Below are 25784 nucleotides of genomic sequence, written 5' to 3'. Positions count from 1 at the left end.
GTACACCCCGGGTTAAAGGTAGCAGGGGCATGGAAACAGCATATTAGGAAGGGCTGGAATGCTACTGTATGTATTAGGTGGGTGACTGTAGGTAGGTGTCATTGTGTCAGTTATTTTAGTGATTGACTAGAGGATGAGAACAGCCTCAATGTTTTTTAGGCTATAATATAAGTAAGCGCATTGTGTTGCATTGTGTTGCCTCTGGGTATGAAATGCGCTATACAAATAAAGCTTTGATTGATTGATTGATATAATCTGCAACAGCCCTCTGGGTGAGAAGAGCAAACACACCCAGACCCAGTGGGTTGACTGGTCCTACCTGTGTTTCCCTGGCCATTGACTGTGGGGAGTTGACCAGGCGGACCAGCCATGCTGAATCCAGGATGCCCAGCCACAGTGGACACTGGGTGACTGGTACCATTTCCAGGGGGGTACTGGTGCAACGGAGCGGCCATCAGATTGGGAACGGGTCCAGGGGCGGAGGCGCCCTGGGAGGATCGTAGCGTCCCGTACTGGCTGTTGCCCGGTGCAGACGGGTAAGAGACAATGGGGGAGAGTGGGGCGCCATGACCACTTGGCGGTGCCGATACCAAATTCGGCTGTTGGGGGTGGTGCTGCGCTTGGGGAGTGTGATATTGCTGTCCATAATAGCCCCCGGGAGTGCCGTACGGGACTGCTTGCTGTAATGACTGTGGATACTGGGGATCTGAAGGGGCAGCGGAGGTAGGTAGGGAGGCTGTGGGGGGCATGGTGCCGTAGGGCTGAGACGGGGGGAGTGAGCCCTGGGGGGGCCCGTACGCAGTGGGGGCTACGCTGGGGGCAGCAGAGGGCAGGGGGGGCTGCTGGTGACTGTTGTGGTAGTAGTTAGCACTGTGGTCATTGTTCGTGATGGGCGCTTTGTTTGGGGCAGGGGCACAGTGTGCTGGAATGGTGGGGTAGCCTTGCTGCTGAGGTGTGGCACCATAATAGCCGGTAGCAGGATGGGGGTAGTTCTGTCCTGGGCCTGGGGAGAAAAGGGAAATATTTTATTCAGCCAGCCTCAGGACGTTGGTAAAGGGATTGCCAGTGAATGGAAGCAATGCAAGCTACTGTCAGATATGGCTGATGTGCTGAATAGGCTACAGAGCTTGACAGCCCAAAAAGGCTCTAGTACTCGTCAGCTGACTTCCTAGCCAGGTATCAATGATAGATAGCTAACGCTAATCCCCAACTAATCTTAAGTAGCTGGCTAGCTAATTGGTTAGCGATCAAGCTAGCTAGCAAGCATCTAATCACAACGCTTGGGGTCAAGCCAAGCCCTTAGTCCCTGCGAGCCAACGTTACTTTGACAGTTGGCACACTGTGTAGTAGTACTAGCATCTAGTAACGTTATCCAAACAAAATACATCTTCCGTTGATTGATCCAATTAATACACTTGCCCAGAACAAAGGGTTCGTCTTCATGTGTGAACCCAGTTAGCTTCCTACCTCTAGCAAGCTACCAGGCAGATAACCCAGTTAGCTTCCTAGCTCTAGCTAGCTACACAGATAACCCAGTTAGCTTCCTAGCTCTAGCTAGCTACACAGATAACCCAGTTAGCTTCCTAGCTCTAGCAAGCTACCAGGCAGATAACCCAGTTAGCCTCCTAGCTCTAGCTAGCTACACAGATAACCCAGTTAGCCTCCTAGCTCTAGCTAGCTACACAGATAACCCAGTTAGCTTCCTAGCTCTAGCTAGCTACCCAGATAACCCAGTTAGCTTCCTAGCTCTAGCACAGATAACCCAGTTAGCCTCCTAGCTCTAGCTAGCTACACAGATAACCCAGTTAGCTTCCTAGCTCTAGCTAGCTACACAGATAACCCAGTTAGCCTCCTAGCTCTAGCTAGCTACACAGATAACCCAGTTAGCTTCCTAGCTCTAGCTAGCTACACAGATAACCCAGTTAGCTTCCTAGCTCTAGCAAGCTACCAGGCAGATAACCCAGTTAGCTTGCTAGCTCTAGCTAGCTACACAGATAACCCAGTTAGCTTCCTAGCTCTAGCTAGCTACACAGATAACCCAGTTAGCTTCCTAGCTCTAGCAAGCTACCAGGCAGATAACCCAGTTAGCTTCCTAGCTCTAGCTAGCTACACAGATAACCCAGTTAGCTTCCTAGCTCTAGCAAGCTACCAGGCAGATAACCCAGTTAGCTTCCTAGCTCTAGCTAGCTACCAGGCAGATAACCCAGTTAGCTTCCTAGCTCTAGCTAGCTACACAGATAACCCAGTTAGCTTCCTAGCTCTAGCTAGCTACACAGATAACCCAGTTAGCTTCCTAGCTCTAGCAAGCTACCAGGCAGATAACCCAGTTAGCTTCCTAGCTCTAGCTAGCTACCAGGCAGATAACCCAGTTAGCCTCCTAGCTCTAGCTAGCTACCAGGCAGATAACCCAGTTAGCTTCCTAGCTCTAGCTAGCTACACAGATAACCCAGTTAGCCTCCTAGCTCTAGCTAGCTACCAGGCAGATAACCCAGTTAGCCTCCTAGCTCTAGCTAGCTACACAGATAACCCAGTTAGCTTCCTAGCTCTAGCTAGCTACACAGATAACCCAGTTAGCCTCCTAGCTCTAGCTAGTTACACAGATAACCCAGATAGCCTCCTAGCTCTAGCTAGTTACACAGATAACCCAGTTAGCTTCCTAGCTCTAGCTAGCTACACAGATAACCCAGTTAGCTTCCTAGCTCTAGCAAGCTACCAGGCAGATAACCCAGTTAGCTTCCTAGCTCTAGCTAGCTACACAGATAACCCAGTTAGCTTCCTAGCTCTAGCAAGCTACCAGGCAGATAACCCAGTTAGCTTCCTAGCTCTAGCTAGCTACCAGGCAGATAACCCAGTTAGCCTCCTAGCTCTAGCTAGCTACACAGATAACCCAGTTAGCTTCCTAGCTCTAGCTAGCTACACAGATAACCCAGTTAGCCTCCTAGCTCTAGCTAGCCTCACAGATAACCCAGTTAGCTTCCTAGCTCTAGCTAGCCTCACAGATAACCCAGTTAGCTTCCTAGCTCTAGCTAGCCTCACAGATAACCCAGTTAGCTTCCTAGCTCTAGCTAGCCTCACAGATAACCCAGTTAGCCTCCTAGCTCTAGCTAGCTACCAGGCAGATAACCCAGTTAGCTTCCTAGCTCTAGCTAGCTACCAGGCAGATAACCCAGTTAGCTTCCTAGCTCTAGCTAGCTAGCAGGCAGATAACCCAGTTAGCCTCCTAGCTCTAGCTAGCTACCAGGCAGATAACCCAGTTAGCTTCCTAGCTCTAGCTAGCTACCAGGCAGATAACCCAGTTAGCTTCCTAGCTCTAGCTAGCTACCAGACAGATAACCCAGTTAGCTTCCTAGCTCTAGCTAGCTACACAGATAACCCAGTTAGCTTCCTAGCTCTAGCTAGCTACACAGATAACCCAGTTAGCTTCCTAGCTCTAGCTAGCTACACAGATAACCCAGTTAGCTTCCTAGCTCTAGCTAGCTAGCAGGCAGATAACCCAGTTAGCTTCCTAGCTCTAGCTAGCTACACAGATAACCCAGTTAGCCTCCTAGCTCTAGCTAACTACACAGATAACCCAGTTAGCTTCCTAGCTCTAGCTAGCTACACAGATAACCCAGTTAGCCTCCTAGCTCTAGCTAGCTACACAGATAACCCAGTTAGCTTCCTAGCTCTAGCAAGCTACCAGGCAGATAACCCAGTTAGCTTGCTAGCTCTAGCTAGCTACACAGATAACCCAGTTAGCTTCCTAGCTCTAGCTAGCTACACAGATAACCCAGTTAGCTTCCTAGCTCTAGCAAGCTACCAGGCAGATAACCCAGTTAGCTTCCTAGCTCTAGCTAGCTACACAGATAACCCAGTTAGCTTCCTAGCTCTAGCAAGCTACCAGGCAGATAACCCAGTTAGCTTCCTAGCTCTAGCTAGCTACCAGGCAGATAACCCAGTTAGCTTCCTAGCTCTAGCTAGCTACACAGATAACCCAGTTAGCTTCCTAGCTCTAGCTAGCTACACAGATAACCCAGTTAGCTTCCTAGCTCTAGCAAGCTACCAGGCAGATAACCCAGTTAGCTTCCTAGCTCTAGCTAGCTACCAGGCAGATAACCCAGTTAGCCTCCTAGCTCTAGCTAGCTACCAGGCAGATAACCCAGTTAGCCTCCTAGCTCTAGCTAGCTACCAGGCAGATAACCCAGTTAGCTTCCTAGCTCTAGCTAGCTACACAGATAACCCAGTTAGCCTCCTAGCTCTAGCTAGCTACCAGGCAGATAACCCAGTTAGCCTCCTAGCTCTAGCTAGCTACACAGATAACCCAGTTAGCTTCCTAGCTCTAGCTAGCTACACAGATAACCCAGTTAGCCTCCTAGCTCTAGCTAGTTACACAGATAACCCAGATAGCCTCCTAGCTCTAGCTAGTTACACAGATAACCCAGTTAGCTTCCTAGCTCTAGCTAGCTACACAGATAACCCAGTTAGCTTCCTAGCTCTAGCAAGCTACCAGGCAGATAACCCAGTTAGCCTCCTAGCTCTAGCTAGCTACACAGATAACCCAGTTAGCTTCCTAGCTCTAGCTAGCTACACAGATAACCCAGTTAGCCTCCTAGCTCTAGCTAGCCTCACAGATAACCCAGTTAGCTTCCTAGCTCTAGCTAGCCTCACAGATAACCCAGTTAGCTTCCTAGCTCTAGCTAGCCTCACAGATAACCCAGTTAGCTTCCTAGCTCTAGCTAGCCTCACAGATAACCCAGTTAGCCTCCTAGCTCTAGCTAGCTACCAGGCAGATAACCCAGTTAGCTTCCTAGCTCTAGCTAGCTACCAGGCAGATAACCCAGTTAGCTTCCTAGCTCTAGCTAGCTAGCAGGCAGATAACCCAGTTAGCCTCCTAGCTCTAGCTAGCTACCAGGCAGATAACCCAGTTAGCTTCCTAGCTCTAGCTAGCTACCAGGCAGATAACCCAGTTAGCTTCCTAGCTCTAGCTAGCTACCAGACAGATAACCCAGTTAGCTTCCTAGCTCTAGCTAGCTACACAGATAACCCAGTTAGCTTCCTAGCTCTAGCTAGCTACACAGATAACCCAGTTAGCTTCCTAGCTCTAGCTAGCTACACAGATAACCCAGTTAGCTTCCTAGCTCTAGCTAGCTAGCAGGCAGATAACCCAGTTAGCTTCCTAGCTCTAGCTAGCTACACAGATAACCCAGTTAGCCTCCTAGCTCTAGCTAACTACACAGATAACCCAGTTAGCTTCCTAGCTCTAGCTAGCTACACAGATAACCCAGTTAGCCTCCTAGCTCTAGCTAGCTACACAGATAACCCAGTTAGCTTCCTAGCTCTAGCTAGCTACCCAGATAACCCAGTTAGCTTCCTAGCTCTAGCACAGATAACCCAGTTAGCCTCCTAGCTCTAGCTAGCTACACAGATAACCCAGTTAGCTTCCTAGCTCTAGCTAGCTACACAGATAACCCAGTTAGCCTCCTAGCTCTAGCTAGCTACACAGATAACCCAGTTAGCTTCCTAGCTCTAGCTAGCTACACAGATAACCCAGTTAGCTTCCTAGCTCTAGCAAGCTACCAGGCAGATAACCCAGTTAGCTTGCTAGCTCTAGCTAGCTACACAGATAACCCAGTTAGCTTCCTAGCTCTAGCTAGCTACACAGATAACCCAGTTAGCTTCCTAGCTCTAGCAAGCTACCAGGCAGATAACCCAGTTAGCTTCCTAGCTCTAGCTAGCTACACAGATAACCCAGTTAGCTTCCTAGCTCTAGCAAGCTACCAGGCAGATAACCCAGTTAGCTTCCTAGCTCTAGCTAGCTACACAGATAACCCAGTTAGCTTCCTAGCTCTAGCTAGCTACCAGGCAGATAACCCAGTTAGCTTCCTAGCTCTAGCAAGCTACCAGGCAGATAACCCAGTTAGCTTCCTAGCTCTAGCTAGCTACACAGATAACCCAGTTAGCTTCCTAGCTCTAGCAAGCTACCAGGCAGATAACCCAGTTAGCTTCCTAGCTCTAGCTAGCTACACAGATAACCCAGTTAGCTTCCTAGCTCTAGCAAGCTACCAGGCAGATAACCCAGTTAGCTTCCTAGCTCTAGCTACACAGATAACCCAGTTAGCCTCCTAGCTCTAGCTAGCTACACAGATAACCCAGTTAGCTTCCTAGCTCTAGCTAGCTACACAGATAACCCAGTTAGCTTCCTAGCTCTAGCAAGCTACCAGGCAGATAACCCAGTTAGCTTCCTAGCTCTAGCTAGCTACCAGACAGATAACCCAGTTAGCTTCCTAGCTCTAGCTAGCTACACAGATAACCCAGTTAGCTTCCTAGCTCTAGCTAGCTACACAGATAACCCAGTTAGCTTCCTAGCTCTAGCTAGCTACACAGATAACCCAGTTAGCTTCCTAGCTCTAGCTAGCTAGCAGGCAGATAACCCAGTTAGCTTCCTAGCTCTAGCTAGCTACACAGATAACCCAGTTAGCCTCCTAGCTCTAGCTAGCTACACAGATAACCCAGTTAGCTTCCTAGCTCTAGCTAGCTACCCAGATAACCCAGTTAGCTTCCTAGCTCTAGCACAGATAACCCAGTTAGCTTCCTAGCTCTAGCTACACAGATAACCCAGTTAGCCTCCTAGCTCTAGCTAGCTACACAGATAACCCAGTTAGCTTCCTAGCTCTAGCTAGCTACACAGATAACCCAGTTAGCTTCCTAGCTCTAGCAAGCTACCAGGCAGATAACCCAGTTAGCTTCCTAGCTCTAGCTAGCTACCAGACAGATAACCCAGTTAGCTTCCTAGCTCTAGCTAGCTACACAGATAACCCAGTTAGCTTCCTAGCTCTAGCTAGCTACACAGATAACCCAGTTAGCTTCCTAGCTCTAGCTAGCTACACAGATAACCCAGTTAGCTTCCTAGCTCTAGCTAGCTAGCAGGCAGATAACCCAGTTAGCTTCCTAGCTCTAGCTAGCTACACAGATAACCCAGTTAGCCTCCTAGCTCTAGCTAGCTACACAGATAACCCAGTTAGCTTCCTAGCTCTAGCTAGCTACCCAGATAACCCAGTTAGCTTCCTAGCTCTAGCACAGATAACCCAGTTAGCCTCCTAGCTCTAGCTAGCTACACAGATAACCCAGTTAGCTTCCTAGCTCTAGCTAGCTACACAGATAACCCAGTTAGCCTCCTAGCTCTAGCTAGCTACACAGATAACCCAGTTAGCTTCCTAGCTATAGCTAGCTACACAGATAACCCAGTTAGCTTCCTAGCTCTAGCAAGCTACCAGGCAGATAACCCAGTTAGCTTGCTAGCTCTAGCTAGCTACACAGATAACCCAGTTAGCTTCCTAGCTCTAGCTAGCTACACAGATAACCCAGTTAGCTTCCTAGCTCTAGCAAGCTACCAGGCAGATAACCCAGTTAGCTTCCTAGCTCTAGCTAGCTACACAGATAACCCAGTTAGCTTCCTAGCTCTAGCAAGCTACCAGGCAGATAACCCAGTTAGCTTCCTAGCTCTAGCTAGCTACACAGATAACCCAGTTAGCTTCCTAGCTCTAGCTAGCTACCAGGCAGATAACCCAGTTAGCTTCCTAGCTCTAGCAAGCTACCAGGCAGATAACCCAGTTAGCTTCCTAGCTCTAGCTAGCTACACAGATAACCCAGTTAGCTTCCTAGCTCTAGCAAGCTACCAGGCAGATAACCCAGTTAGCTTCCTAGCTCTAGCTAGCTACACAGATAACCCAGTTAGCTTCCTAGCTCTAGCAAGCTACCAGGCAGATAACCCAGTTAGCTTCCTAGCTCTAGCTACACAGATAACCCAGTTAGCCTCCTAGCTCTAGCTAGCTACACAGATAACCCAGTTAGCTTCCTAGCTCTAGCTAGCTACACAGATAACCCAGTTAGCTTCCTAGCTCTAGCAAGCTACCAGGCAGATAACCCAGTTAGCTTCCTAGCTCTAGCTAGCTACCAGGCAGATAACCCAGTTAGCCTCCTAGCTCTAGCTAGCTACACAGATAACCCAGTTAGCTTCCTAGCTCTAGCTAGCTACACAGATAACCCAGTTAGCTTCCTAGCTCTAGCTACCAGGCAGATAACCCAGTTAGCTTCCTAGCTCTAGCTAGCTACACAGATAACCCAGTTAGCTTCCTAGCTCTAGCAAGCTACCAGGCAGATAACCCAGTTAGCCTCCTAGCTCTAGCTAGCTACACAGATAACCCAGTTAGCCTCCTAGCTCTAGCTAGCTACCAGGCAGATAACCCAGTTAGCCTCCTAGCTCTAGCTACCAGGCAGATAACCCAGTTAGCTTCCTAGCTCTAGCTAGCTACACAGATAACCCAGTTAGCTTCCTAGCTCTAGCTACCAGGCAGATAACCCAGTTAGCTTCCTAGCTCTAGCTAGCTACACAGATAACCCAGTTAGCTTCCTAGCTCTAGCAAGCTACCAGGCAGATAACCCAGTTAGCCTCCTAGCTCTAGCTAGCTACACAGATAACCCAGTTAGCTTCCTAGCTCTAGCTAGCTACCAGGCAGATAACCCAGTTAGCCTCCTAGCTCTAGCTACCAGGCAGATAACCCAGTTAGCCTCCTAGCTCTAGCTAGCTACACAGATAACCCAGTTAGCTTCCTAGCTCTAGCTAGCTACCAGGCAGATAACCCAGTTAGCCTCCTAGCTCTAGCTACCAGGCAGATAACCCAGTTAGCCTCCTAGCTCTAGCTAGCTACACAGATAACCCAGTTAGCCTCCTAGCTCTAGCTAGCTCATCCAGGCCTGGTTACCGTTCTGATGGGAGGGTGCTGCTCCACCCCTCGTCGTTGTGTTCAGGCTGTGACCCACAGAGGTGTTCAGGTTGGTGAAACCCGGCGCAGACATCTCTGGGTCCTCTCCTTATGAACACTGATGCACAGGGTAACAAGGACACATCAGAGGTGGTCAGCAAACCAGGAACTATATTCCACTGGACTGGTGTTGTTGTGAATCCCCTGACCCTGAAGCACCAGCTGCTCCAGCTACGACGACTAGATCCTAACCCACTTGAGGCGATTATCTGTGAAGCCGTTTCTATGCGACTGGCTGGCTGCATGGGGCTGGCTGGCCTGGAGAATCACAACCAGCAAAACGGCGCCACCTAGTGGAGCAAATGGGGAAAACATGATGTCCAGATAATGAGATTCCATCTCATTCTCAATAATTATTTTTCTGATTTATTTTTATTTAACCTTTATTTATACAGGTAAAAAAAAAACACGTTGAGTTCAGAGGACTCATTTTCAAGTGTGACCTGTTCACAATCATTCAGCACTCGTTACACTAAGTTACAAACAACAGGACAGAATTACAATAAAACATACAGGACTATGTCTGAATCAGACCTAGAAATAAATATAATGCGTTTTTATTACATTTGGAGAGGATGTATGGGAGATTTCTATCACAATTTAGATTAGCTTCGTGTTTCAAACATGGGCTGAAATAGAGGACAACAGGAAAACACACTACCCTGGACATTCACACTACCCAGCCCACTTCACTGAAGTTGAAGATCTCAACGGAGTGAAACAAGTTGACAATTCTGTCTGATATCGGGCTAACAACACACATCATCATAGCCTGTTTCAACTGCTGCCGTCTGGCAAACGGTATCCGGTATAGGCCTGGACCTCCAGGCTCTGGCACCATTTCCATCAGGCCTGTAGCCTGTGACAGACACACAGACACACACAGACACACAAAGACTCACACAGACTCACACGGCGCATACACAAACACACACCAACATGCACAAACAATGCGCATTTGCACCATACACCTTTCATGCACCATGTACTTAACGCACACCATATTTATCTATTATATGTGTTTTTATTATTATTCAGTTGTTACTGCTAGGCTGAGGAGCCAGAACATAAGACATTTACTCCCTTATACTCTACTGGTATAATGGATGTAACAAATAATTCTTGAATCACAGACAGAATTATCATTGTCAATATCAGGTACCCAACCTGTGGTTGTTCCAACTTAATGTAAACTACAATAAAAGGCTATTTTAATTTTATTATTTAATGTATGCATCATAGGCAACTCAAGTCCTTTCAAAGCATTTGGCAGATCAATAAAAAACAACAGATCAACATTAAGACCCAAGTCTTACAGTAAAACTGAACTGCCACATCACAATGTATCCTGGGGGATCCTGGGTCGTGTATCTGTGCACTCGCACTCCTCTTTCTGGTGTGGTGTGGAAGAAGGCTCCTCCCCCTGGGCCTGGCCCTTCCTCTGGCAGGGAGGGCAGCAGGCAGTGTGGCCCCCCTGTCTGCAGCCGGGGCAGGAAAGGAGCAGCTGGCAGCAGAAGGTGGTAGAGCACAGCTGGTATTGGTCCCATGGTGAGCTGCAGTACCTGCACGCTGCAATGCAGAGGAGGGACAGGGAGAAGGCTGGTGAACAACGCTTCTTTGAGGTTGGGTTCATTTGTTTCTGGTTCTTTGGGTGTCACAATAACTATGCAAATATGTCTCTGTTATCAATTTTCCTAATGTAAACACATTACTAACAGTCAAATAAATGTATGTCATTATTTTATTTGTGAAACATTTGTGGTATTTCACACACCTGAGATAATGTCACTGTTGGAAGAGATTGCATAACGTTCGTCAAACACAAACAGTTTCCCTCGATAGAAGCCCTCAGGGAAGCGCTCCAGGTACTTATGAATACCACCCTTCAGCTGGTACACCTCCTTACACACCTCCTGGAGACAAATACGACGCTGTTTATCTTTTGCTTGGCTTTGGGTATGCTTGACATGTCTGCACAAGATAACAGTGCCAAGCTACAGATAACCTTACTTTGGAGCGGAGATAGGCTGACCCGCGCTCACAGCGAATGCCACCTGTGCAGTACATGAGGACATTCTTGTCTCTGAAGAGTTCAAGGTTCTGGGTAATGTAGTCTGGGAAGTAGCTGAATTTGCGGATGTTGGGAGCTAAACATTGGCTGAACTGCCCCTGAAAGCAAAAAGAAAATGGGCACATGCATTATGGTAGCCCTATTGCTGAACGTACAATGCATTTGATATGTACTGTAGTTAAGCCTCTATCAATACTTACTACATAACTTACAATATAATACTCACAATTTTACTCTCATAGAAGTTCCGGCAGTCCAACAGTATTGTGTCATTGCAAGAATCGCTTTTGGACAAAAGAGCCTCCACTTCTTTGTGAAATTCCTCAGGTTCCAAGTGGACTCCTGAGTGGCAAAACAGACATCTGACTGACTAATGCCCGAAATCAAACACAATACCTGTTTTCTGTGATGATGTCAAAGAAACAATGCAGAAAATAAAGAACAACACATGTCAACTAATGTGACAACATAAAGGTCAACTATAGGCTATGATCCTAAGTATTGTTTGTGTTAATAGTGGAAAAAGAATAATAATAGTACTGTCAAGTGAAGATGGGTTGGAGAGATCTCTACACAGTATAGTGTGGTGTAGTACCTGCTAGTCTGTAGGAGACTACATCAGGGTCAACTCCCATGGGGACTATTTCCTTGTAGACCCCTATCCTGAGGTCAGAGAAACAATCTGCACCACCATCACTGGTCTGTGGACACAGAAGAACATGCACTGAACCTCTGAACCAACAGAGTATATAACAAGCCTCTGTTCACCATCTGCCTTCACTTAGGCCTGGGCCCAGTACCCCCTTCCCCTCACCCTAACCCGGGTCCGTATCCTCTTCCTACCCCCACCCTACCCCTGACCCCTGCCTCTACCTGGACCCAGGCACACTCACACACACACAGACATACACCAGTCCTGGGCTCAGATCCCCTTCCCCTCACCCTAACCCTGGTCCGTATCCTTTTCCTACCCCCCACCCTACCCCAACCCCTGCCTCTATCGGGGCCCAGGCACGCACACACACACACACACACATTAGTGTTTGCCACACCTCTCCCATGATGCTCTTAGCCTTTCTTGCTCTGAAAATGTAGTTTGACGTAATGTATTGCTCTATATATGGCTCTGTGTGCTACTAACCCTGTTCTGCCTCCCCTCTCCCTAGTGCCTCTCTCTCTCCCTCCTATCTTCTAACCAGGTCCAGTGGATGCCCCACTGTCACCAGCAGACCACCCTGAGTCCGATAGATCCCCCTGTGTCTGCTGCAGATGTCGTAGCAAATTAGTTCACACACACACACGTACACACAGACATACAACAGTCCACTTCCGGCCTTAGGCCTGGGCCCAGTACCCCCTTCCCCTCACCCTAACCCGGGTCCGTATCCTCTTCCTACCCCCACCCTACCCCTGACCCCTGCCTCTACCTGGACCCAGGCACACTCACACACACACTGACATACACCAGTCCTGGGCTCAGATCCCCTTCCCCTCACCCTAACCCGGGTCCGTATCCTTTTCCTACCCCGATCCTACCCCTGACCCTGCCTCTATCTGGGCCCAGGCACATTCACGCACACAGACATACACCAATGTTTGCCATGTCTCTCCTATGATGTTATTAGCCTCTCTTACTCTGAAAATGTAATTTAATGTTATTTATTGCTCTATAAATGTTCTTAGCCGGTAGACAAACATACTCCAGGAGCTTGCTCGATCGCCTCATTGAGAGGGGTCAGGGAAGAATTTTTACAGCTCACTTATCTGGCCCCCGGGTGATTACTGTTTTTTTGCTTCCCTCTGGAATATGTAGGGGTGGGATGTCTGCCCACCTCCCTTGTTCTCTGTAAAGCGCATTGTGTTGCCTCTGGGTATGAAATGCGCTATATAAATAAAGCTTTGATTGATTGATTGATTGACTTCAATTAGTGAGTTGTACTGTAGCTGGCAAGAAGGCCTAGCTTAACAGGCAGGGAGGGCATGCGCTTTTACCTTGAAGTCTTCCAGATCCATGATCTTGAAGACTGGATGTGATATCATTGCTTTAACGTATAAATCGGTCGCCACTTTAGTGCCACCCACTGTTCCATTGATCCCCTCTGTAGCCACCCTTATCTGTGAGAAGACATACATACTGCCTCAGTATAACACTGAGAATCTGAATTCAAAAACCTAAGTGTGCGATTATACAGTGACAAATGCAATTCACCAAACATACTTTGCTACTCTTGCACTTGGCTTTAGCACTAGATTATGCTTAGTCACATGTGTAGAGGGGAGATGCACTTGTTCTAGTGAGTAGTAGTACACTGACTACCTACATTAAATGCAATTATTGTAGGTCACATTGGATAAAAGTGTCTGCTAAATGTAATGTAATGTCTAATTACTTGAATTTATAATTTCATAAAAGCCTTTCCATTTCTTATAATGGAAACTTGCAACAGAGCCTCACAGTGAAGACGTTTTGTTCATCATTACCTTGCCAGTTAAGTGGAGCTTCTCACACAGGGCCTTCTGCCAATCACAGATGATGTGTGGATCTATCAGCTGACAATAGCAGTAGTACAGAAGAACTTTGCCTCTACCGCTTACAGAAAAGCAGACAGAACATGACAGAATGATATCATAACTGTGGGACGGTTTTGTCAAATGTTACTAAAATCTGGGGGAAATGTATTTTAATATTGAATAAATAAATAAGTACAAATACTTGTGAAGCTCATCACCAGTGACGTGGCTGGTGTCAGGAATCCATGAAGAAATGTTCACTGTCTCTTTTTCTGTTGCTTGATGTTGCGAAGATGTGTCTTTTTCAATCTGGCACAGCAAAACCTCAAATGTGGACTCGGTGAGTTGCTTAATCTCAGTTCCGTGAGACCTAGCCACGTGTTTGTGAATGGAGGAGGGTTCTTCGAAGGTCTGGTCACAGCAATGCCAAACTGTTGGAGTTCCTGCTTCATCTGAACATGGGTTGTTCTTGGATGTAACAAATCTGGCAAATGTCTGCAAAAGATTTAGACATATTTTGGTGTGACAGATACCTTTAGAGAGAAGCAGCAACACATCTTTGCACAGTATTATGGTTATTTGGCTGCACTTCATAATAAGTAAGCAAAGTTGTACACTCACCTTCCTCTTGCAGAATGAATAATACTTTCTTAGGGTTGCAGAAAGTTGGGGTTTCTCTTGTTTCATGACATGTGGTGCAAGAGAGTCAACGTCTATGTCAATGAACTCATTATAAGACATATTATCTGTTGCCATGTCAATGGTAAGCGGTTTTTTTTTCGGAAAACGCTTCTGATAAATTGTTATGGTATAAATGATGTGTTAAATTATCAGGCTATGTTGTAGTTTCTAGCCAAATAATTCTCGATAGCAGCTACCACTACGAACCTCTACTAATGTTGCACACAATGCTCATGTGTAGCTACCAAGATGTCTACTCCTATTTTCCTCTATCACCAATTAGTAACACAATCTCAGTTTATCAAGCATACATAGCGAATTGGTTGATTATCGTTCGATAATAATATAAAACAAGTTTGAGAAGAAAGTAACAGTTAGCTTGCTAAACTCCTCGGAACGTCGGAACTGAAGTCGGAAGACAAATAAAAGAGCACAACATGCATTTCCGGTCAACCTCTGCTGCCCCGGATGTGCATCGCTTGATTTCAACCGCTATTATTTTTCTGCTGCGACCATTGATAAGCGAACGGCTCATTAACTCCACTTCTGAGTTTGAGCTATATTTCTATCCTATTCGATAAGAAACACAATAGATTTATTAAACCAACATTGTCAACAAAATGTCAAGAAGAAGACACAGTGAAGAGAACGATGGTATTTGCTCCGGTTATTAGCTCGGCTAGCTAACGTGAATCCTACCCTAGCTAGTTAGCATGCTATTGAACGTTAGCTAGCCTAGCATGCTATTGAACGTTAGTTAGCCTAGCATGCTATCTATCGTTAGCTAGCATGTATCGTCCGCTGCTAGATAACAACACGCGCGTGCTACAAAACACGATTTTTGAAAAGATAACGGTCGTTTAAAAAAAAAGAAAAGAAAAGTACTTTTATCCAACCTGCTAAGTAGTCTAGCGTCTAGAGGTTTTCTCCCACTCGTGTGTCATGACTTAGGGTGCGTTCGTTTATAACTGGGAGGTGCAAATTGCGACTTGCTTCTAGGAATGATTAAATAAAACACCGCATGAACTCGCACTTCCTCGTCGCATATTCGGATATGTTTCAGCCCCCAGTTGCCGGCTGATGTCAATATCATATCATCATCATATCATTCGCTATAGCTGAATGCACACAGGTCGGAGGTGGGTATTTTCCCACTTGCGACTTCCCACCTCCGACCACAAACGAACGCACCATTATCTGGCTTGTTCTGCTCAGCTGCCTCTATGTCTCAACCTCTATGGTCAGGCTAGATCCATGCCTTTTTGTTTCGTCTTAGACATGATGAAACCAACCAGCCACTATCTCTAGCATCAGGCATTTATTTTCAGATGGCTAGCTATAATACTGGAGCTTTACTAGTAAGGGGAGGGAGGGGGGGCAACATGGGGGGGTTGTTTTCATCTCCTCTTCGCTTTCGGTAGGAATGCAAATGACTGATTCGAGAGTTGGAATAATGTGGTACATTGAATGTTGGCTATAGGCTCTGTGCACCAGCTCCACTACTTCCTGAAAGTAACTTTGCATCGTTATTTCCTGTCCTATATGATTGGATTAAGTGATTAATCAGGTGTGAGGCAGACCCAGCGCTCACCTAATTAATCACTTAATCCAATCATATAGGACAGGAAATAAAGATGCAAAGTGACTTTCCGGAAGTAGTGGAGCTGGTGCACAGGGCCTATTGTCCGTCAAATCTATCTATCTTTCTCTCTATCGTAATAAAATAACGTTAATGCTGCGGAGCATCTAAAATATCGTTTTTATTACTCAATCTGCACTGTATCAAATGCACAAATTATGTTTCACATATTCCCATTAACTGCCCCTTTCATTTCAGGAGGCCAGGCACATAAACGGAGGAGAACGTCGGAACCCATTGAAATAGAGGACCGTCTGGAATCACTGATATGTCGAGTGGGAGAAAAGGTAATAACCATTTGCAGTAAGTGTTGGCAGGTTTTTATGCATGACACTTGAGTGGTTTCAGCTGTGCATGTTTCTGAACTGGCTCCAAAGAAGATCAAATTGGGTATTTGTCTCACAGTTGTTGTTGTTGTGTTTTACAGAGTACCTCCTCCCTGGAGAGCAACTTGGAAGGCCTCGCAGGCGTCTTGGAAGCAGACCTCCCGAATTACAAAAACAAAATCCTGCGAATCTTGTGCGCTGTGTATGTTTGTTCACTTCCATTGATGGGGTGGGCTGGGATGCAGTTTCAAAGTGTGCCACACCATCACAAGTACATCACCCAAAGTTGCACAAAAGATGCCTAATTCTGTGCTTTTTTTTTTTTTTTTTTTTTTTTTTTTTTTTACAGTGCCCGACTTCTGCCTGAGAAGCTGACAGTTTATACCACTCTAGTGGGCCTTCTCAATGCCAGGAACTATAACTTCGGTGGTGAGTTTGTGGAGGCCATGATCAGACAACTCAAGGAGACCCTAAAGGCCAACCTGTACAATGAAGCTGTTTACCTGGTATGTGACTGATTTGAACCATCCACTTCTAACAGCCATCTTGATGCTCATCCTCTAACCCTTGCAAACTTGCTTTAAGTTATTTGACAAGTTTCAGCGCTTTAGTTTCCCTGATGAGTTGCATTAACACATGTTCCGTTTTCCAGGTGCGCTTCCTGTGTGACCTGGTCAACTGTCACGTGATCGCTGCCCCCTCCATGGTGGCCATGTTTGAGAACTTTGTCAGTGTCACCCAAGAGGAGGATGTGCCACAGGTAGAAACAAATGGATACATGTCTTGTATTTGTCATTTGGTATAGTATTTATGACATTCATCCAACAGTCCATGTATTTGAGCATGGGGCGGGGCGTCTAATGGGATTGTGTTGATGCATCTCTCCTCAGGTGCGTTCAGACTGGTTCGTGTATGTGGTGCTGTCCTGTCTGCCTTGGGTGGGCAAGGAGCTCTATGAGAAGAAGGATGTAGAGATGGACAGGCTTCTCAGTCAGATTGAGAGCTACCTGAAGTAAGCTCTTAACTTTGTTTATTCCCACCATCATCCACCATTGCACAGCTACATATCGAATCCCTGGATGTCTGGAGATGGAACTTTTTTTTTTCCCCTTGTGTTTTCAGGCAGCGACTCAAAACACACGTCTCTATGCTGCAGGTGTGGACAGCAGAGAAGCCCCACCCACAAGAAGAGGTGAGATGGTCCAGTCCATGTCAGCTGTTATGATCATAGATCGTTTATTTGACATGATGACTTCCTATAAAATAATTCCTTCTTGTTTATTTGTCATATCTGTGACTTGGTAGTATTGAAAATGTCTTGTCTATGTCTCTTTCGCTTGCTCTCTCTCTCTCCCTCTCTCTCTCTCTCCCTCTCCCTCTCTCTGTCTCTCTCCCTCTCACTCCCTCTCTCTCTCCCTCTCCCTCGTCCTCTCTCTCCCTCTCCCTCTCCCTCTCCCTCTCTCTCTCTCTCTCTCTCTCTCTCTCTCTCCCTCTCACTCCCTCTCACTCCCTCTCTCTCTTTCTCTCTCTCCCTCTCCCTCGTCCTCTCTCTCCCTCTCCCTCTCTCTCTCTCTCTCTCTCTCTCTCTCTCCCTCCCTCTCTCTCTCTCTCTCTCCCTCTCCCTCTCTCTGTCTCTCTCCCTCTCACTCCCTCTCACTCCCTCTCTCTCTTTCTCTCTCTCCCTCTCCCTCGTCCTCTCTCTCCCTCTCCCTCTCCCTCTCTCTCTCTCTCTCTCTCTCTCTCCCTCTCTCTCTCCCTCTCCTCTCTCTCTCTCTCTCTCTCTCTCTCTCTCTCTCTCTCTCTCTCAGTACCTGGACTGCCTGTGGGCCCAGATCCAGAAGTTGAAGAAGGACCGCTGGCAGGAGCGCCACATCCTGCGCCCCTACATCGCCTTCGACAGCGTGCTGTGCGAGGCCCTGCAGCACAACCTGCCGCCCTTCACCCCGCCCGGGCACATGCCCGACGCACAGTATCCCATGCCCCACGTCGTCTTCCGCATGTTCGACTACACTGACGCCCCCGAGGTTTGTGGCTCCGTCAGGATGGGTTCCTCGCCCCCACTGGGAAGAAGTCTGTGGTTCAAAATCGTGATTCATGATCTCTCTCTCTCTCTCCCCCCTAACCTCAGGGACCTGTGATGCCCGGTAGCCATGCTGTGGAGAGGTTTGTGATCGAGGAGAACCTCCATTGCATCATCAAGTCTCACTGGAAAGAGAGGAAGACCTGGTGAGAAGCCCGTCCTACTCTTATTAACTAGGCCGACTGAGTTGTTTAGTTTTTCAAGCTTTTACTCCTGGAATAGTGCTCACTCTTTTTCGTCGAATCCCTCTCAGCGCTGCCCAGTTACTCAGCTACCCGGGGAAAAACAAGATCCCGCTCAACTATCACATCGTGGAGGTATGTCTAACACGGCGTGTTCCTCTCTGGAGGAAGGACAACTGCCCGCATGTTTAATAAACCTGTTTGAAACTCTCTAAATGGGCCTGGCTCTTCTGTAGTGACTCCTCTTCTCCTCCCTCAGGTGATCTTCGGAGAGCTCTTCCAGCTGCCCACCCCACCTCACATTGACGTCATGTACACCACGCTGCTCATCGAGCTCTGCAAGCTGCAGCCAGGCTCCCTGCCCCAAGTTGTATCCTCCACCCACAAACGCTCTACTTCAGTCATGTGTTGTTTTTTGTCTTAAGCTCGCCACCTAAGGAGAGTTTTATTTTTTATTGTATTTGACAGTTTTTTTTAGTAGTTTAACCTCACCTGAGGACAGGATTCACCCCCCTGCAGAGTGTTTGTGGCGTCCTGGGGTTTGTGTTGTAGTCACCGTCACCCTGTAGTGATTTTGTGTGATCTGAGGCTCGATTGACCTTAACCGCTGCCTGCCAGCTGGCCCAAGCCACAGAGATGATGTACATGCGACTAGACACCATGAACACGACCTGCATAGACAGGTACAACGCTGGCGCCTCAACACCGTGGATGGTCATTGGACTGTTTTCAGGACACGTTAACTCCGAATCTCACCATTTAAAACCTGTCCTTTTCCAGACTCCTCAACTGGTTCTCCCACCATCTGAGCAACTTCCAGTTCAGATGGAGCTGGGATGATTGGTGAGGATCAATTGTCCTTGTTGTTTACCATAGACGCGCTCACATGCTCTCACAGTACTGCTCAACTGGCTTTGGTTTCTTCTCCATAGGGCCGACTGTTTGGCACTGGATGCAGAGAAACCCAAGCCCAAGTTTGTCAGGGAGGTGCTGGAGAAATGCATGAGGTACTGACCACTGTCTCCTTGTGAATCATTAACCCAAGTAACAATTGAATAAGGGGTTCATTGTACTTATTTTCTAAGCCCTCTAGTATAACCAATAGTGTAACCCTCTAGTATAACCAACCAGTAGTTCCCAGTCCTTCACTGCTCCATCTTTGAAACGTCGCTCTTGTTGACCCCGTTTCCTTCCTCCCCAGACTGTCCTACCACCAAAGGATAGTGGACATCGTGCCGGCCAGTTTCTCTGCACTCATCCCAGCAGAACCCAACTTCTTTTATAAATACGCAGACGAGAGCAACAGTGAGTACACAGACCTGTTCCAGTCACACACTGGAACTGCTTCTTTGTATACGTAGTAAGGAGTCGGGGTCGTGTTGTAGAGAGGAGTCTAATATGGTCGTCTTTGTGTGCAACATTCACTGAAATCGTTGGTCTACCATTTTGTTGATGGATGGAGACCTTTTGGGATGATATTAGATTGTCCTGATCTTTGAATTGGTCATCCTGCAGGTGGGTTGCCAGGATACCCTATGGCCATAACCATGAGCAACGCCATCAAGAACCGAGCGACTAATGAGGAGATCTTCACCATCCTCAAAGACGTGCCCAACCCCAACCAGGAGGATGACGATGGTCGCTCAGCTTATCATCCATTTGAACCCTTTTCTATGTAGTCTAGATCATTATGAATAATAGAACTGACATCAAATTGTCAATTGGATTATATTGTTTTAAGGTTTTTGACTCATTTGACATTTATCAGAAATTACATAGATCTTTTTTGGGATGCATTTTGACATTTGACCAAACGTATTTGTAGTGCTGTCCATTGCCATTTTGACCCTCCCCCCCACCCCCCAGATGAAGGAGAAAGCTTCAACCCTTTGAAGATCGAGGTGTTTCTCCAGACCCTGCTCCATCTGGCTGCCAAGTCCTTCAGCCATTCCTTCAGTGCCCTAGCGAAGTGAGTCTACCCTCTGGGCCCACTGTGCCAACTAGGGCTGCTCGATTAGGGCAAAAATCATCATCACGATTATTTTGATTGATATTGAGATCCCGATTATTTAACACGATTATTCATAGAATTTTTTTTTTAATCAAAAGTTAACATTTTCTTTGAATTTCAAATTGACTTTGATAACATTTAATTTATTAAATGTTGACAGTGGCTTTTCTTTTTAACAATGTTCTTTGGATTAGATACATGGCTCCCATGTATCACAAATAGTGAACCTTGACCTTGATAAATAAATTAATCAAAGTGCCAAAACTGATAAATAAAGAAGCTTCAAAGCACCGCCACCATCACAGAAGAAGACTACCTCGGAAAAATAATTTCACTAGGACAGAACGCGTCTAAATAAGTTATTTAATGGTAGCGACGAGGCTTAAAAACCCAGCATTTGTTAAAATAGACCGTTTTGCTTAGGTAAGTGAAGTTTCATGTTTATCTGACACTTAAATATGAGCGCCTCTCCTAAATAGGCCGACACCGATTTATTTTGCCGGCAAAGTGAATGGACCGGCAAAGGACTGTTGTCTGGCATGAGCGAGCGGAATGCGACAACGGGACTGAGAAGGGCTACTTTGAGGGGCAGCTACGACTGCGTAGCAAATTTTACACACCGTGTCAACTTGGTCCAAATCTGTCTCCGCGAACCCATAGTGTTTCCACACCACTAACGTTGTTTTAGCTCTCTTGTCCATCTCTCTTTCTGCTGCCATAATCATCTTCTTGTCGTGTTTTGTTCGAGAGGAGCATGCGTGCGCCTCGCTTGACAACTCGTCTCGCTTTGAACCAAAGTGTTTGTTTTGGGGCTTTGGGGGGTGGGGGTGGGGTCAAGCACAGTATAGCTCTGCAGTGTAGGGTGCGCTTGATTTGTGCTCAATCGTTTTATGGCGATTATTTTGTTTAATGATCGTTGACAGCCCAAATCTTAATCTAGATTAAAATCCGATTAATCGAGCAGCCCTAATGCCAAGCTCAAACCCTGCCAGGACGCTCTTGGGCGCTCCCTTTGTTGGGCGCCAGTAAAAAGTGACCGTCTCTCATCCCTGCTCATGTGTTAGAGTAGCTTTGCCGTGAACCTGTGGAGCTGAATGCCCCTCCTTTCAGAATGCTCACTCTTTTGTATCTTGAAAAACTCTATAATCTCCCAGGTTCCATGAGGTGTTGAAGGTCCTGACGGACTGTGACGAGGGGAAGCTCCACATCCTGAGAGTGGTCTACGAGGTCTGGAGGAACCATCCACAGGTGAGACACGACACTCGCACACTCGGACCGGAAAGTCACGGTCACTGCTCTTCTCTGTCCTGGCCCCGCAGTGGTGGAATGAACTGCCCACTGATGTCAGGACAGCAGAGTCGCTGCCCATCTTTCGTCACAGGCTCAAAACTCATCTCTTCAAGAAGTACTAAAACAATCCTCCCTCCTAAGCACTTATTGTATTGTACTGTATTGTATTGCACTGTACTTTAGATTGCTATTCTTGCACTTTGCCTTCAGCACTAGATTATGCACTTACGTCACTTGTTTTAGAAAGAAGATGCACTTGTGAGTTCTGGCAAGTAGTAGTACATTGGCTTTTCCTACGTTAAATGCAATTATTGTTAGTCGCTTTGGATAAAAGCGTCTGCTAAATGACTAATGTAAAAAAATGTAATGGAAAGTATTACTCCCATATTACTGTGTACATTATGTAGCAATATGTAGTTGAATTATCACTGTAAAGAAAGTATATCCAATGAGGATGTACAGTATAACGTCTTGCAGCTCAGTAATGTGTGTGTTTGTGTGTTCTCAGATGATTTCTGTGCTGGTAGACAAGCTGATCCGTACACAGATTGTAGACTGTGCCGCCGTGGCTAACTGGCTTTTCTCTCAGGACATGGCTCACGAATTCACCAGGTGGGCCTTAACACACACACACACACACACACACACGTCTTGTAAAGGCTTAGGCCTACATAGTTGTTAGATGGAATTTAGATAGTGAATTCTTTAAGTCGCTTGTTGAATTCAGTTCCTATTCCATGTAGAAATTGAATCTTCCACATAATGTACATAATTTCCTGTATTTAAAATGGCTGTCCTCACTGGCTTGGGTCCCATGCAGGTTCTATGTGTGGGAGATTCTGCACTCCACCATCCGCAAGATGAACAAACACGTTCAGAAGATCCAGAAAGAGCTGGAGGAGGCGAAGGACAAGCTGGAGAAACAGCAGCACAAGAAGGTATGGAGAAGGTCTACGTTCATCCACGCCTGAGCAATAGAGCAAGACTGCAGGTGCATCCCCACTATTAAAAGACAGGTTCGGAATTTAGCATTATAAGTGATGTTATAAGGTTATTTACGAACCTTATAACAACGGCTGATATCAAAGTTTCGTCAAACGGTGCACTCTCGAGATATAGCCCGTCGCTGCTAACACACAATGGATCCATAGGTGCATCTAGACAAAATCCCTCAAAAACACAATAAACTCTCGTTTTCAAAGACAGGAAACTCACCGAGTGGCCACTGGTGTCTGTTGATGTTCTGACAAAAAAAATTGCCACTAAGTATGCTTTTTTTTTTCTTTTCCATATGCCAGTGTTTGCGTTGACATTATCAGGCGGAATTGGTGTGGGTTTGACACAGCTGGGGTTGGCGTATGGGTGCTTTTGGGCTCTGCTCTCTGATGCATCTCAGCTACCTCGCTAGCTACTGTAGTTAAATATGACAGCACCGACCACAGTCATCTAGCTAGCTAGGAGCATAACAAGCTAATTCAAAGCAGTGAGCTTTGCACACAAATCATACGGACTAATTTGACATTAGAAGTGTAATGTTATGGAAAGAGGTAGTTATTGAGGCCCTCTGGTGGTCAGTCGGAAGTATTAATAACTCCTATCACTACTACGCTCAAAATATTAATGAAAAATAATTTGTGGATCTGCCCCATGATTCAGAGCCGCTCCAAAATGTAATAGGTTGGCCTATGCTACACCCCTCCACAGTTTCATGGAAATCGGACCACTAGCTTTTGCGTAATCCTGCTAACGAACAAACCAGCAAACAAGCAAACCACACACGCACACTAAAACGTTAGCTCCTCCCGCGGACTTTCGTCCTGGGCGGAGGTAACTATGATGTTTGGTAGGAACGGAGTCAATATCAGAGCCTCAGACCTGACCTAACCTGTGTGTTTGTGTCTCCCAGCAGAAGGACAGCGGAGATGAAGAGGACATGGAGAAGAACAGTGAGGATGAGGATGGTCAGCTGGAGGAGCAGATCGAGCGTCTGCAGGAGAAGGTGGAGTCGGCCCAGAGCGAACAAAAGAACCTCTTCCTGGTCATCTTCCAGGTAGGGAATGTTTGACCACTGAACATCAGCGGTTCAATTGACCCTCAGCCTTCGGGTTTAACAGCGCAGCAGCAACCACAGCGTTTGGCAGCACTGACGCGACGCTGTTCCCTCCCACAGCGTTTCATCATGATGCTGACTGAGCACCTGGTCCGCTGTGAGACGGGCAGCGTGGACATCAGCACACCCTGGTACAAGAACTGCATCGAGAGGTTGCAGCAGATCTTCCTCATGGTACTCCTCTTCCTCACATTGTCACTTTATCATCACATACTATCATGGTCTTTTACCGAGTTGCATATCTGTAGTATTCTAAGCATGGTGTGAAGTTGGTAGCCTGCATCTAAACGTTGTGTTGCCATCGCCGGTTCTCCGTCCCCCTGCAGCATCATGTGACCATCCAGCAGTACATGGGAACCTTGGAGAACCTGCTGTTCACCGCGGAGCTGGACCACCACATCCTCGCCGTCTACCAGCAGTTCTGCGCACTGCAGCTCTGAGTTGACACAAACACACACCACATACATGTATACACATCACATAGTATGCACACACACAGCCTATTACATGCTGTATGCGCAGTACAACATGGAACACACACACAACCAACCAGCTCTTGCATCAAGATTTCCTCATCAGACTTGTTTTTTTTACTTTGTGTGTGCGGGTGCCATTCAAGGTATTGACTGTGTAAGACATTGGAAGACCTTTTCTTATTTTTGGAAGTACAGTAGTAACATTGGGATATGCCCTTTTGGTGTAGTGTTTTGTTTGTTTATTTTTACATGTTGCTTGTAGTCCTATAAAAGTGGGTATTTTAAAAACAAATGTCAAAACTGTGCAAAAGGCAGGAGAGGCATACAATTCTGCTCTGACTGATTCTACTTTTTTATGTATTTTATGTCTAATTGAATTGGGAATTGATTAAACTCATTAGAGTCTTGTCTGTCTGTATCGTGCCTCTGGAGGGGAATGCTGCTCCTGAAATCCTGTATTAACAATTTGCAATAATGAAATATATGAGATGTCTTTTTCCCCCACCCAGACTCTTTTGTTTATTTTAAGTTTGGTTCATCTGGGTTTAGGATGTTTATCGATGGTATCGTTGGCTTTTTAAGTTTTTTCATTTGTATTCAGCGTAGTATTGAGAATATGATTTAAAAATGTAATGAAGAGGAATGTTCATGAGAGACTTTTTGATGACATTCCCCATCACAAGTAAGAATAGAAAACAGGAGTCAGACAAATGACATTTTTTAAAAGTACAAAGAATATTTGCAGGGATAGTAGTACAGTACAGTATAAAGGATCAATAGGTAGGCACATTATTATGTTACCAACAAATGCACTGGATAGTAATTTTTACAAATGATTTGAATCAACAAAACTATAAACTTGGACCCTTGGTGAAAGATTCTGGCATACTGTACTTCTGTAGCCCTAAACATGGAGTAGCATACGAGTGTCCTGGGGCGTTGAAGGGAAATGATACAGGGCTACAAATGGTTAGGGTTAAACACCCAGTCCTTTAATAACGGCAGGCCGACACGGCAGTCATACAACATACGCTCCTCCCTGAGAACACGTTCTCCCCGCCTAACAGGTGTGTACCCCCAATTCAAGTCCCAAGGGGGGGCTCTCTACTGTAGGAACTAACATCTCCAGAATGGGAATAAGTGTGGATGAAACTATCCAAAATAATAAAATTCAAATTCACATAATAAAAATACAAATGTAGTAAATAATCAATGATAAGACAACACTACCAAATAATTAAATACAATTATGATATAGGGTTACAGTCTTCCCCTGCTACAAAAAGAAACATCCTCGTTTCAGGAACCATCAGTTCTAGAGAGTTGTACTCAAAGTCACAACAAATGGGAGAAAAATAAATAAATACACATGACTGTAACAAGTTAATGCTTCAGTTTGTACAGTATGCAGGAAGCAGACATATAACATAACTCCACAAACGCATCACCTCCTAAACCCCATAAACATGAGCAAAAATAAATAAACAAAAGTCATCATGAAAATACAGAAAAGGCATGTATGGGAATAGATATCCAAGTAACAAAATCCCTGAACCTGGAGGATGTCTGAAGCACACGACCACCCCGGATAGCTCGAGGTGGCACA

At 46.2% G+C, this 25784-nt stretch overlaps 3 protein-coding genes across 4 annotated transcripts in view; 1 reads left to right on the top strand and 2 right to left on the bottom strand.

The window, feature by feature from the left end:
- Positions 1-8968, bottom strand: part of sec24b (SEC24 homolog B, COPII coat complex component) — a 31572-nt gene extending 22604 nt beyond the window's left edge. The window contains exons 1-2 of the mRNA XM_084455980.1: positions 8742-8968; positions 320-1003 (exon numbers count right to left, since the gene is read on the bottom strand). Of these exons, the coding sequence (XP_084312106.1) occupies positions 320-1003; positions 8742-8835 (778 nt within the window). The 5' untranslated portion in view covers positions 8836-8968. The remainder of the gene's footprint in view (positions 1-319; positions 1004-8741) is intronic.
- Positions 8969-10058: 1090 nt separating this feature from the next.
- tstd2 (thiosulfate sulfurtransferase like domain containing 2) lies at positions 10059-14376 on the bottom strand. Its single transcript, XM_084455947.1, has 9 exons — positions 14005-14376; positions 13586-13878; positions 13354-13462; positions 12865-12987; positions 11468-11573; positions 11099-11214; positions 10812-10970; positions 10576-10714; positions 10059-10370 (listed from the first exon to the last, which is right to left on the bottom strand). The coding sequence occupies exons 1-9, from the start codon at positions 14137-14139 to the stop codon at positions 10138-10140; spliced, it is 1413 nt and encodes a 470-aa protein (XP_084312073.1). The 5' UTR covers positions 14140-14376; the 3' UTR covers positions 10059-10137.
- A 208-nt stretch (positions 14377-14584) lies between these two features.
- ncbp1 (nuclear cap binding protein subunit 1) lies at positions 14585-24660 on the top strand. 2 transcript variants are annotated; one of them, XM_084455931.1, is made up of 23 exons: positions 14585-14718; positions 15902-15990; positions 16131-16231; positions 16379-16535; positions 16682-16789; positions 16920-17041; positions 17152-17221; positions 17838-18053; positions 18158-18255; positions 18363-18426; positions 18551-18661; positions 18910-18974; positions 19072-19134; positions 19224-19298; positions 19493-19596; positions 19807-19929; positions 20158-20260; positions 21457-21550; positions 22101-22204; positions 22413-22530; positions 23502-23642; positions 23763-23876; positions 24029-24660. In XM_084455931.1, exons 1-23 carry the CDS (start codon positions 14685-14687, stop codon positions 24140-24142), a joined length of 2388 nt encoding a protein of 795 aa, XP_084312057.1. In that variant the 5' UTR covers positions 14585-14684; the 3' UTR covers positions 24143-24660. The 2 variants fall into 2 exon arrangements, with proteins under 2 accessions (XP_084312057.1, XP_084312056.1); XM_084455930.1 differs by having other exon boundaries at positions 23499-23642.
- The last annotated feature ends 1124 nt before the right edge of the window (positions 24661-25784 follow it).

This window comes from Borostomias antarcticus (assembly GCF_949987555.1).
Source record: "Borostomias antarcticus genome assembly, chromosome: 22".
Classification (NCBI taxonomy): Eukaryota; Metazoa; Chordata; class Actinopteri; order Stomiiformes; family Stomiidae; genus Borostomias; species Borostomias antarcticus.
This window is presented reverse-complemented; position numbering and strand designations above follow the sequence as displayed.